This window comes from Drosophila subpulchrella, chromosome 4, assembly GCF_014743375.2.
Source record: "Drosophila subpulchrella strain 33 F10 #4 breed RU33 chromosome 4, RU_Dsub_v1.1 Primary Assembly, whole genome shotgun sequence".
Classification (NCBI taxonomy): domain Eukaryota; kingdom Metazoa; phylum Arthropoda; class Insecta; order Diptera; family Drosophilidae; genus Drosophila; species Drosophila subpulchrella.
This window is the reverse complement of record NC_050608.1, coordinates 1256410-1269151: the sequence shown is the minus strand read 5'-3', so window position 1 is coordinate 1269151 and position 12742 is coordinate 1256410. Positions and strand designations below refer to the sequence as shown.

The window sequence follows — 12742 nt, the reverse complement described above, 5'->3', positions numbered from 1 at the left end:
CGAATGTCTCAATAAGAACCTTTATTCCTTTAATTTCCAAAATTTTTAATTAAGTTGTTTCCTATTATTTTCCCACCAATTTAACGATCGTCCGATTTTGATAAAAATTCAGAACTAATTTAAAAATTTTAAAAAACACCAAAGAAATATTTTTTTACAATTTTTTTTCCGATTATTTCTATGGGAGCTATAAGATATAGTAGTCCGATCCGGCTGGTTCCGACTTATATACTACCTGCAAAAGATATAAGACTTTTGGGAAAGTTTCAGCCCGATAGCTTTAAAACTGAGAAACTAGTTTGCGTAGAAACGGACGGACAGACGGACAGACGGGCATGGCTAGATCGACTCGTCTAGTGATGCTGATCAAGAATATATTACTTTATGGGGTCGGAAACGTTTCCTTCACTGCGTTGCAAACTTCTGACTGAAGTCATTAAACCCTCTGCAAGGGTATAAAAAGGCCTACACGGTCAGGAGTATCCTTGACATCCGCTAGGTGTTTATGCCAAAAACCGAGCCAACCATTTTTGGAAAAGTTCATCATGACTGGCAATTATATACGTACATGCATATGTTTCTATGCATGAGTGTAGTGGCGCGGCATCAAAACTCTTTCAAACAAAGCTACCCATTATTTTATTGAACAAATAATTAATTAAATTGGTATATGATAGTCAGGGCACTCGACTATAGCGTTCCCTCTTATTTTTTATGGGACCCAAACCGATGCATACATTAGTTTACCTTTTTTCATTATATTTTTAATGGAAGAATTTACAGTTCTCTTAACATCGATTACAATTAAGTTGAGAGTAATATATATTAATAGCGTTTTACATATGTATAGTTCCTTAATTGCATTTAACACAGAGAGCAGCGTACATAATAATTAATAACAGAAAAAGCTGCAGATAACTAAAATTTCAAGGTTGATTAATTTGTACATATTCGAGAGAGGGTTATCTATCATGTTCAAATATGTATCGAAATCTGCTTAAACGAGTGGGATGCTATATTTAACTCATATGTGACTTGTCTAAATGGTGCAAAATGAAATATTTTATTTCAAACGTTCTTATTTGCATTTACATATATTTATTTTCTCCTTTGCAAAAACATCTACGGTAATAAGCTTAGTAAAAATCTTATTTAGAGATTGATGTCTTATCTTGGAGACTAGTAAACAATACATGGCGAGGGCTGCAGAACTATTAGTGTTCATTTGTTCACAAAGAACGCTGGAGTTGGTGATAAGTTGGGCGGCATCGTTATCATGTTGCCCTGCTGCTGCTGGTGCATCTGCTGTTGTTGCTGACTTCTGGTGTTTGTTGCGTATAATTGTTGCTGAAAACTGTGATATTGCTGTGCATACTTCAGATCATTGGAGGAGGGACCGACGAAATTGATGCCAGAGACCCCATTCGTTGGACCAACATTTCCGGCAGCAGACATTAAATTATTATTGCTGGGCCCAATTAATGACTGACCCTGCCCTTGACCTTGGCCTTGCCCCTGCAGCTGGATCTGTCCTTGTGACACTGCAGGTCCAACTCCCAATCCAGTTTGATTTTGACACATTCCGGTGGGCATGTTCTTCAGGTGTTGGGGCTTAGGCTGGTTAGACTGTTGTGCTGCTGCAAACATGGGCGGTACAGCGCTGTTGCACGTAGCGTTATTAAAAAACGCAGTGGGATCTCCGACGCAGTCCATACCATCCGAACCATGTGGAAACTGAATCTGCCTGTTAACTGAAGCCTGCATCCGCGGAGCCATTGCATGTGGTCGCATGCCATGCGGACGCATGCCCCGTATCATGGACGGTTGGCCAATATTCATTGCCACGTCATGGCCGGCTAAGCCTCCTTCTTCGTCCATTATAGCCATTTGATTACAATTCTGGAAAAAGTTAATGCCGTTGCCTGCTCCAGGGTTGTTTGGAATCTTGTTCTGGTGCTGCTCGCCGGGAGAGTTCATTAGCATTGGTCCAGATCCAGATCCCACCATCATTCCGGGCATTCCCGGACCACCGTCGCCGACAGATGGAGGACAGATCGGAGAACCGTTACCTACAGAAGCCATTTGTGGGTTAGCATACCTCTGCAAGAACTCTAGACTAGGTGGCATTCGAACATTGCTAGCTCCATTGTTATTGTTGTTGTTAGCGTTTTGGGGCCTTACTGGCATGTACTGTATGGTGTTTGGAGTACTTGCCTTTACCTGTATATTAGGATTGAAGTTCGAGCCAAAGCTGACGGGCATTCGACCCATCATTCTTGCACCAGGTGGCAAAACGCCTTGAAAGTTTGGAGAGTTCACTGGCCCAGGAACTGGACCAGGCCCCAGGGGACTCTCTCTTAACACACCATTGGGAGAATTCGGGTTGAAGCCAGGCAGACTATTCGGACCGCCTGGAACGCACATTTTTGGATTCATCATTCGCTGACCCATGGAGTTCATGACGGCATTCATTGGATGGCAGTTATTTTGATTAATAGCATCCATTCCTGGTCCATCTAGTCCCGAAATCATTGCGTGCTCTATATTGATGTCTGTCGGTCCCGGACCGCCCATCATAGTCATTCCACCAGTGCCGGCCGGACTACCCATACTAGATACGCAACTCGTTAATTGTTGGGACATTTGCGCCAGAGAAGAGATTGGGTCGAAGTTCTGCGTCAGTTTGTTTTGTGGAGGGCGATTACCACTGTTGGGGTTCAGCGGAATATTATCGGAACGTCTACTAAACTGTACAGGACCTCCTTGGGCCGAAGCTTGTCGCTGAAACCGAAAAAAAATTTAGAAAGAGAAATTTATACCAGCAAACTTCTTACCTCTATCTGCATATTCGGAGTGCCTATTTTATAGGCATTTAATGCTGAATTTGTATTGTTTTGCATATGTGGGTGAGGATTAAAAATCACACCAGGACTGGATGCAGCAAATCTACCTTCTATATTTGCCTCTATAAGACCATTTCCTGGCGACCGTTGACCTTGTGGGCTTGGTCGTCGACTTTTCATGTTATCACCTGAAAGTAATAAGATTTATTATTTGGGAACATACTTTTTTTACCAATAGAGTTTTTTATACGTTATGCTCGTATCAATACAACATGCGTATTGGTTAAGAATAAATTACCAATTATTTATGTAAATTTCAAATTTTGATAAATCCGATGATCTTTCGGTTCAAGTCTTTCAATTAAATAATGGTCTGGTCGGACAAGAACAGCTAAATTAAAGTGTGCGTTTTGGGACGTTAACGTTAAGAAAAAGTAAGAGACGGATCTGTAAATGGCCATTTTGCACATTGACCGGAGTGAAAATGACGTAGCTATACATTTTTGATCTTACAGCGAAAGCGAACGTTTTCAAATATGGCACAGATTTTATTTACCTGAGAATATCTGGAGTAACTTCTCGAGTTAACCGAAAATGTCTCTTAATTTACTAAACCGAATTCCATTTACAATACAAATTAGAAAAAACACAAATGTATAAAGTTTTGATTTACTAACCGAACGGTTCCATTTCCTTGGGAGAGAGATGGGACAGCGGAGTACTCGGGTTACTATTTAAATTATGAGTGAGAACTCCTGATGATCCACTATTCCGATTCCGATTTTGATTTGACGGCGATGGGGCGTCCGACTGGAAACAGTTTTTGTTCACGGAAAGCCCTCCCGATGAACCTCCCTGTGACGTCGTCGTAACGGCCGGCGGAGCGGATCCTGATAACGATGTCGCGCCATCCATGCTAGGCGAGTTGGTTGGCAAACCCATGGCTGCGCCAGCTGTGCGCGGTGAGGGCAGCGACAGATTGTTTGGACTTGACGGGTTGGGCGATTGAGTGGCTATTGGCACTGAAGCAGATCGCTGGGTGGAATGGTATGGAGGTGGAGGTCCCTGCAGAGAACGCACTTGACTACTTGACGTATTGCTGCCTGTTCCAGAAGGGGTGTGCTGAGGTGGGGCGGCAGGTCCGGTCGCTTGTCTGGCTTTCCCCCCCTTTAGGCGCTCCTCGAAGAATTGCTGCTGGATCTTCGACCACTCCATTTGAGCTACTCCCCCTTGGTGTGGATGCGATAGGCCATCTTGACCTGAAAGCTCCTTTGCCATATCCGGTACCGATCCGATGACGTTAACATTGCAGTTTGTGTTACCAAACGAAGCCAGCATATCCGTTGAGCTTCCCATCATATTGCCATTTGAAGCGGCAGAGCTCGAGCAGTGCATATTGACGTTTATCGAGCCTGCAGAAGTTCCAGTTACAGGACCGGCTCCTCCTCCAGATCCGCATTGCAAGCTGATCTTTTGACTGTTATTGCAACCCATTACAGCATTGATATCCGATATGACATCGCCAGGAAGCATAACCTCCTCTGGGAGCCCGGAGCTTGTCCCCGTCAAAAGCTCCGGTTTCACGTTTCCAGGGATTTGCATTTGCCGCAACTGCGGATTTATTATAGATCCACCGCCACCCGGCATACCCATCATCAAGTCACCCGGCATTTTCGGCATCTGTGAGCTCACAATTGCTCCTACTGAATTTTCATTTTCTGGAAATAGAAACTGGTTCATTTTCTTCAATTTCGCCAGCTGCTCTTCCCGGTGCTGACGCTGTTGTGGTGTAAGGTTTTCGTCTGGAACCTTAACACCTTGCAGTGAAACAATGTTATTTTCGTGCAGATTTGGGTCGCTTTCTTTGGAGCCCTGGCCCAAATCAACACCAGCTGCTTCCAGTATCTTTATTGCCTGGGACTCGCTGGAAGCAGTTATACTGTCCATATTGTTTCGCGAATTTTGTGCAGCACCACTGGCACCGCTGCTTCCGGGTCCACTCTCCCAGCACATTAGTTCATTCTCGTTGGCCAAGGGATCGGCCTGGTCGACAAAAGTGTTGCTCGGCGCATTCACCGAACTACGTTTGCTGTTTTCGTTTTGATTGAACTGGTTTTTCAAGAGGCTGGCAGGCTTTGAATGCGGCTGCTGTTGAGCTATCTTTGATACAGGAGGATTCGGGGGATTTGGCCCTCCTGGTCCCATGCCTATCCATGGCATGCCCAAGGCACTGTGGCGCTGCAACTTGTTCATCTTTAGAGGGTTCTTCATAAAGAAGTCTTCTAGAAAGTTTTTCGTCGCTGGCTGGGTGCAGTGATACGCAATAATGGTTTGGAACTGACCACTCAAAACCGATTCGGCTCCTTTGTTAGCCAGTTGCGTTGAAAATACAAATATGTGATTCTGCTGTTGCATGTAATCTAAGCAATTACTGCCGCCGGAGGATGGCACATTGCCATTTCCCGACAAAAGGTTACCACCCCCAGCTCCAGTTCCAGCTCCAACTCCCGTTCCAGCACTGGCTTGGGACGCGTTCATGCCGATCGCTAATATGCTCGAAATGGGCGGGTTACTTAAAGATTCACTGATAATATCAGAGTTTAACGGATTGCAGCTAACGCCTTCTATGGCCATTTCGTCATTGCTTATTGCCAAGGAAGGCTTCTTTTCCGGGATACTATCGGTTGAATTTCTTTCTATTTTTACTAAATTAATTAAAAGGAAGAGATGTTCTTAAAATATGCGTAGAGATAAATCTGTTTAAAATCTGTTTTTCTTTTGTCATTTCTTTATCTTATTGTCGAGTTGTTCAGTGCAAAATAGATTCATATATGATATTGATAAATATGATTTCAGTTGTAATACCTTTGCAGAGGGTTCTGCAACGCAGGAAACGTTTCCAACCCTTTAATTATATATATTCTTGATAAGACTAGTCAAACTATATAAGTCGGATCGAGCCGAATCGGACAGCTATATCCTATAGCTCTCATAGAAATAATAAGAAAACAAGAGAAAACGCTAGAGGCCATCGCCTCGACTATTATATACCCGTTACTCAGCTAAACGGAGCGTGAGAGGGATGGAAATATGCTTAAAGCAACTGTGCTTTTTTTCACTAGCACCCCTAGCCTATAGCGCCACCTATCTTCTTCTTCTATAGCCCCACCTAGCCTACAAAGCCAACTAGCCCATTGCCCCCTAGCGACGTGGTCCCGTACAGCGAAAACAGCTAATTTGCTGAATGTGGTGTGCAATCTCGCTGGAAAAGCAATATATTGATTATTATTGGTTATAACTTTGTGATGACCTGCCCGATTTTGATAAAGTTTGGTATGTACATATATCCTACTATTCGAAAACTAAAAACTAATTGCAGAAACATTAAGATTATGTTCCATTTTAATTAACTACCGTATGTGTTTACCGAAATCCGATCGTTCCTATGGCAGCTATATGATAAATTTTATTCGAAATATTAAAAGAATGATATAAGTTAATATGTCAAAAAACACCGAAGATATAATTTTTTTTTAATTTTTCAAAATATTTTTTTGATATATCATGTATGACTTATAGGACATAGTTGTAAGATCCGGCTCGTTCCGACTTATATACTACCTGCAATTGAAATATGACTTTTGGGAAGGTTTCATCCCGATAGCTTTAAAACTGAGACAAGTTTGCGTAGAAACGGACAGACGGACATGGCAAGATCGACTCGTCTAGTGATGCTGTCAGAGAATATATATATATAAATACTTTACGGGGTCGGACACGTCTCCATCACTGCGTTGCAAACTTCTAACTGAAACCATTATACCCTCTGCAAGGGTTTTAAAATTGTAGCTTCGTTATTTTTGATAATACTCTCGTAGACTCTGGGGTACGTTTTTTTATACGCTTTCTAAATTTCGAATAAAATTGTTTTTTAATTGAACGACTATTTGATAAACAGTTTTTCAAGTAATTCACGTAATTTGCTAATGTGAAAACAAATATAACCAAAAACTTGATTTTTGACATTTTTCTTTTGGAACATTATGTTATCTTTCCGATTGCATATTACAAACACCAAATTTCAACCGCACAAAAACAACAATATAACAAATATTTAATGTGCAAAGTGCAAGCAATTGTTGTCATAACTTGCAAACTGCAACACTGCAACTTACAAAGTGCATGCAAACATGGTTCGAAAATAAAGACTTTCGACAGGCGTTAGGATCCACCATAAATAAGAATTTCTATAACATTTCAAAAAATTAATGAGAAAATAATATGAAAACAAGCAGGAACGACAAAGACAAGTGCCTCCAGGGCATTTCAACTAGAGCGGCTCACGACGGTAGCGATAATGCTGAATAATACTTAAGCCTTTTTAACTTACAGAGTCACAACTTCTAAGATAATTAGTAAAAATATTAGCATTAGGTATTGATCAATAAAATGTATTTCAAATTACACTGAAACAAAATCTTCAAAAATGTGGGCGAAAGACGAACATATCTATATTGACTCGGCTATTGATCCTGATCAATACATTGAATGTATAGGGTCGTAAACAATTCCTTCCGCTTGTTACATGATTTTCGACGAACCTAATAAACCGTTTGTTGTTGTTAGTCATATTTCCTTCTATTCTGGGGTAGGAATTTTTAAAAAAAAATTCAACGCATATTGTTCCACAACCAAGCCTAATTTGGCTCCGTGTGACTTCTGGCTTTTCCCAAAACTCAAAAGATTACTCCGCGGAAAAGCTGAATCGAAGAAGGGGCAAATGGCTATACCGGAAAGGGATTATTTTACACGTTTCGATGAAATAACGTTGGCATAAGTGTTTTTATCGGGAGGGGATTACTTTGAAGGTGATGAAATTGATTTTAAAGAATAAAAAAAGATTTTTCAGCTTACAAACAAATTTACCTTACTTTTTGCCCACATTTAATTGCATGATACAGATTTAAGCTGCAATGGTATATCAACTTCGGCTTGTTTTATTTGAACGCATGAGTTATTATAGTAACTATACTTTCAAAACAAAAAAACCATAAAGTTAGATTACAAATATTAATAATTTTGTATCAGGGGTGCCACACAAATCGTTTGGCGCTGGATTCAGTGCTCTCTTACAGGAGATAGCCGTTTAGGACAATTGCTATCCAGTGGACACAGACCATTTTAAAACATGAAAAGAAGTTAGCTTCGGCACGCCGAAGTTTTCATACCCTTGCTGGTCGTTCCCGTCGGAGCATTGTAAGTGCAGAGCTTTCCGATTTTTCGAAAACTAACAAGAAAGAACGCTATAGACGAGTACCTCGACTATCAGATACCCGTTACTCAGCTAAAGGGACCAAAGGGAAATGGAGAAGTGCAAGCAGCAAAGCGCGATTGAAATGCGCCACCTACCCGGTAGACAGGTTTAAGCGTTATGGGCGTTGGAGTGGGCGTGGCCAACTCTTTTTTGGATCAATCGATAGGTATTGGACCAAACCAAAAATAACATTTTTTATCTAGCATGAAAATTGTGGGCGCCACAGGTTTGGGCGGTTTGTGGGCGTTAGAGTGGCCGTGACATATTCGCGTAACAAACTTGCGCTGCGTACAAGGCTACGGAATCTAAATCTAAAATCCCAATTCTCTATCTATAATAGTTTACGAGATATCCGCGTTCATATTTAAGATTTTTTGAAATTTGTGAGCGTGCTTGTGGGCGTGCCAAACTTTTTTTTGGGTCAATCGATAGGTATTTATGAGAACAATACATTTAAGTTAAAATTTTTATTCTAGCATCAAAAGTGTAGAAGCCACAGTTTTGAGCGGTTTGTGGGCGTGGCACCCTGCTGAAACAAACTTGCGCTGCGCAGGAATCTCAGGAATCTGCATGCCTAATCCCAGTATTGTAGCTCTTATAGGTTGGACATGGCTAGATCGACTCGGCTAGTGATCCTGATCAAGAAAATATATACTTTATGGGGTCGGAAACGCTTCCTTCTGCCAGTTACAACTTTCCAACGAATCTAGTATACCCTTTTACTGTTCGAGTAACGGGTATTAAAACTAAATATAAAAATTGTAAGATATTGTTCCATTTAAGTTTACTAACGTCCATGTTTACCGAAAACGAAATATAACGGTCTATGTATTATTTTGGCATTAATTATTAGATCGTTTCTATGGCAGCTACATATGTGATAGAGTCGTCCGATCTTATTTAAATTTTATTCGAAATTCTAAAATATTAAAAGAATGATATTTCCAGGAGTAGTTGTTAATATGTCAAAAAACACCGAAGCTATAATTTCTTCCAAATTATTTTCCCACCAATTTTCCGATCGTTCCTATGGCAGCTATATGATATAGCCGTCCGATTTTGATAAAATTAAATTCGAAACTCAGAACTAATTAAACTAAGTATCACCGTAAATAGACTCTTTGTTTGTTCAGCCCTTTGCGAGTTTATTTACGAGTATCGTAACCTACTTTACTCTTGTTTTCATATCTTAAGATAAGAACAATGTTTTTAAATGTATGCCTTTGAAAAAATGCACTTATTTGTCAAGGGGTGGGTGTTTTATGGACCTTTTTTAAATTTAAGAACGCAAAAATTCTCTTGTTTATTTTTTAAAAAAATTAAAATACTTGTAAACTAAAACCTGATGTATGAATTTGATCTCTACTACATATGTAATCACGAGACATTTTACTTTAGCAAGATCTTTCTATTAACAATTTTGTAATCAATATATTTCACAAGTTCAATAAAATGTAAAATACCCTAAAATTGTGTCTCGCTATTTTAATAAGATATCATTTGTATCCTGAAGAATGACGTTTCACATGGCTTCACATGGCTATTAACTGTTATTCAAATCAATGAGGGCAACATTATTCCATAATTAGACTTACCTGACGTAGCGGAGTTGTCCTGTGAATTACCAATGGAACCAAATCCGCCAGGTGACATATTTGGAGAGTGGTTTTCTCTTTCTTCTTTTTTCATATTTACTAAGCTGCCCAAAACGTCGGAGGGTTCTTCCTTAATAGCAATGCCAATGGAAAGAACGGATGTGGGCCCTGTTCCACACCCGGTTCCAGGAGCGAGGCCTTTCGCTTTACTAGATCCTTTTTCTGTTGAGATATGATCAAAAATGTAGTGTACAATCGGAACAAGAAGAACCGCTATAGTCGAATGCCTGGACTATGGGATACCTGTTACCTGTTACCTTTAATTACAGGTACAGAAACATCAATGTTTTAATTTCTATCTAATTAACATTTGTACATTTATCTACTGGTTGTTACGTCCGATTTTAACAATTTTTTGCGTGCTGATAAAAATTGCCTTTGTGATTTTGGCCTTGACCTGATTACAAAAGGGCTCTCAAAATTGTTTGTATGGTACCAATTTAATTTAATTGTAAGGAGGTGTAGCGGATGTCTGTATCTTAAGCCGTTTTGAAAATGTAGTTATAGATAAATCTAGATTTTTATACCCTTGCAGAGGGTATTATGATTTCAGTCACAACTTTGCAACGCAGTGAAGGAGACGTTTCCGACCCCATAAAGTATATATATTCTTGATCAGCATCACTAGACGACTCGATCTAGCCATGTCCGTCTGTCCGTCCGTTTCTACGCCAACTAGTCTCTCAGTTTTAAATCGGGCTGAAACTTTCCCAAAAGTCTTCTTTCTTTTGAAGGTAGTATATAAGTCGGAACCAGCCGGATCGGACAACTAAATCTTATAGCTCTCATAGGAATAATAAGAAACAAAATTTTTTTTAAATATATCTTTGGTGTTTTTTAACATTTAACCTCCTAAGCTTGGAAATAACATTTTTTAATTAGTTTTAAATTTCGAATTTAATTTTATTAAAATCGGACGACTATATCATATAGCTGCCATAGGAACGATCGGAAAATTGGTGGGAAAATAATGTGAAACACATTATAGCTTCGGTGTTTTTTGACATATTATCTTATACTATTGGGAATATCTTTTTTTGTATTTTTAAATTTAATAATTATAACTGCAAGGGTATACAAACTTCGGCTTGCCGAAGTCAACTTCCTTTCTTGTTTTTAAAATATTTTTTTTGATTTTTCCAATGGGAGATATAGGATATAGTTGTCAGCTCCGGCTCGTTCCGACTTATATACTACCTGCAATAGAATTATGACTTTTGGAAAGGTTTCATCCCGTTAGCTTTAAAACTAAAAGACTATTTTGCGTAGAAGCGGACGGATAGACGGACGTGGCTAGATGGGCTCGTCTAGTGATACTGATCAACTATATAAATACATTATAGGGTCGGAAAAGCTTCCATCTACCTTGTTTATACATATTTCTGATGAATATAGTTTGCACTTATACTTGACAAGTAGCGGATATAATAAACGATTTTTTAACTATGGACGGAAAGCCATTAAGCAAAGCGATCATAGTTTTAGTTTGTTATGCTCGGTGTATTAAAGATAGGATGATGGATAAATTATTATTTTTTTTACCTCGAATTCAACTTATATGTTATACGTATTCTTAGCTTTATATAAAAAATTTCAGAAAACAATTTAACTGAAGGCCAGAGCCTGTCCGAATGTATGTAAGCATGAGCAAATGTCAAGGCAGTCTTACCGACATCCTCGTCCTTTACACTGCTTTTCGTTTTCTTGGCCTGCTCGTCACTATCGACCATTTGATTAAGCCCCACTGTAGCAGACACACTGCTGCTATTCGAGTGTTCACTGGTATTGTTTGGAGAGGCAACCAGGCACGAGTTCACGCTATTTGAGGAGTTCTGCCTCAGTGTCGGTGTACCAACGGCAGAGGTCAAAGAAGAGGATTGTCCCTCGACTGGAATATTTCCTCCTCCTCCGGTTCCGCTGCCACCAGTCGAAGTGGCGACACCTTTATCACTACTTGAAAGTCCGTTTTTCTCTGCTCCTTCGTCTGTCATCACTTTAATTTGATCTGGAAGCACAGCCAATTGGTACTTCGTGAAGGGAAAGTAGGAAGTAGGAAACAGGACTTACCCGGAGACAGAGTGGGTTCGTTTTTAGTAGTCTTCGGAGAGCTCCTGCTGGTGCCCGCGACCCCATTCCCGATCCCTACTCCAGATGCACTTGTTGAAGCATCGGCGTTCGGTTGCGACTGTGACTGTGTTTGGGCTGGACTGTGGGGCATTGTTGTCGAGAGCATTGTAGTCGAGCCTGCATGGACCAATTGGGTGACTCCCTACAAAGCGAACTTTCTCAGACCGTCCCGGTGCCTAAATGCTCGAGTTCTTTATAAAAGCCATTGTTTTGGCTGTTTGGGGTTTCTGGCAGTTGGACAGTGTAACGCTACCACACTATTAAACTTATGTGTGAGTTTTCAACTCTCAAATTTTACACGAAACAGAGCCTGATGTCTCAGTTGCGATCATTATGAGCGCTAGCAGTGGTCTATGACCTATTATTATGCTTTTAAATTCTTTTGTATTCAACTTGCTCAGTTTCACAATTTTATGTATACATATGTATGTACTGTCAACACTTGTGAACACCTTATTCGTCATTAGTAGTTGTACGTTAAGAGACGAGAAATTTCTGTATTTCGCAAACGGGCCATAAATAATCACTAACATAAATGGAAAAGTTCTTTAGAAAAGAAATTAATCTGCATAACTAGTGAAATACTAAAATATAAAAATAAGAAATTACTGTCTTTGAGAGTGACCAGCCCACGACAATGTGCACATACCAAACCTCCAATCCACAAAGTACAGCACACCGAATTACTAAATCTGGTAGATTTTTAAAGGCCGCAAATTTATGGAAAGGTTTAGTACTAGTAGTCAAATAGAAAAACATTTTCAATAGTCTACCATTATTCAGAGCTCTTTCAACTAAATAGT

At 39.9% G+C, this 12742-nt stretch overlaps 1 protein-coding gene across 1 annotated transcript; it reads right to left on the bottom strand.

The window, feature by feature from the left end:
• Positions 1-742: 742 nt before the first annotated feature.
• On the bottom strand, positions 743-12045 carry LOC119545632 (protein BCL9 homolog). Its single transcript, XM_037855435.1, has 6 exons — positions 11880-12045; positions 11482-11817; positions 9753-9974; positions 3521-5548; positions 2835-3031; positions 743-2781 (listed from the first exon to the last, which is right to left on the bottom strand). Exons 1-6 carry the CDS (start codon positions 12043-12045, stop codon positions 1222-1224), a joined length of 4509 nt encoding a protein of 1502 aa, XP_037711363.1. The 3' UTR covers positions 743-1221.
• Between the last annotated feature and the right edge of the window lie 697 nt (positions 12046-12742).

Bases quoted from the DNA above. Each gene is read 5' to 3' on its own strand.
- LOC119545632 (XM_037855435.1), bottom strand. From the start codon at position 12,045: ATGCTCTCGACAACAATGCCCCACAGTCCAGCCCAAACACAGTCACAG. The intron at 5,549-9,752 runs GTAAGTCTAATT...TAATTAATTTAG, and splicing joins GGACAACTCCGCTACGTCAG to TAAAAATAGAAAGAAATTCA. The intron at 2,782-2,834 runs GTAAGAAGTTTG...TTTCGGTTTCAG, and splicing joins CTCCGAATATGCAGATAGAG to CGACAAGCTTCGGCCCAAGG.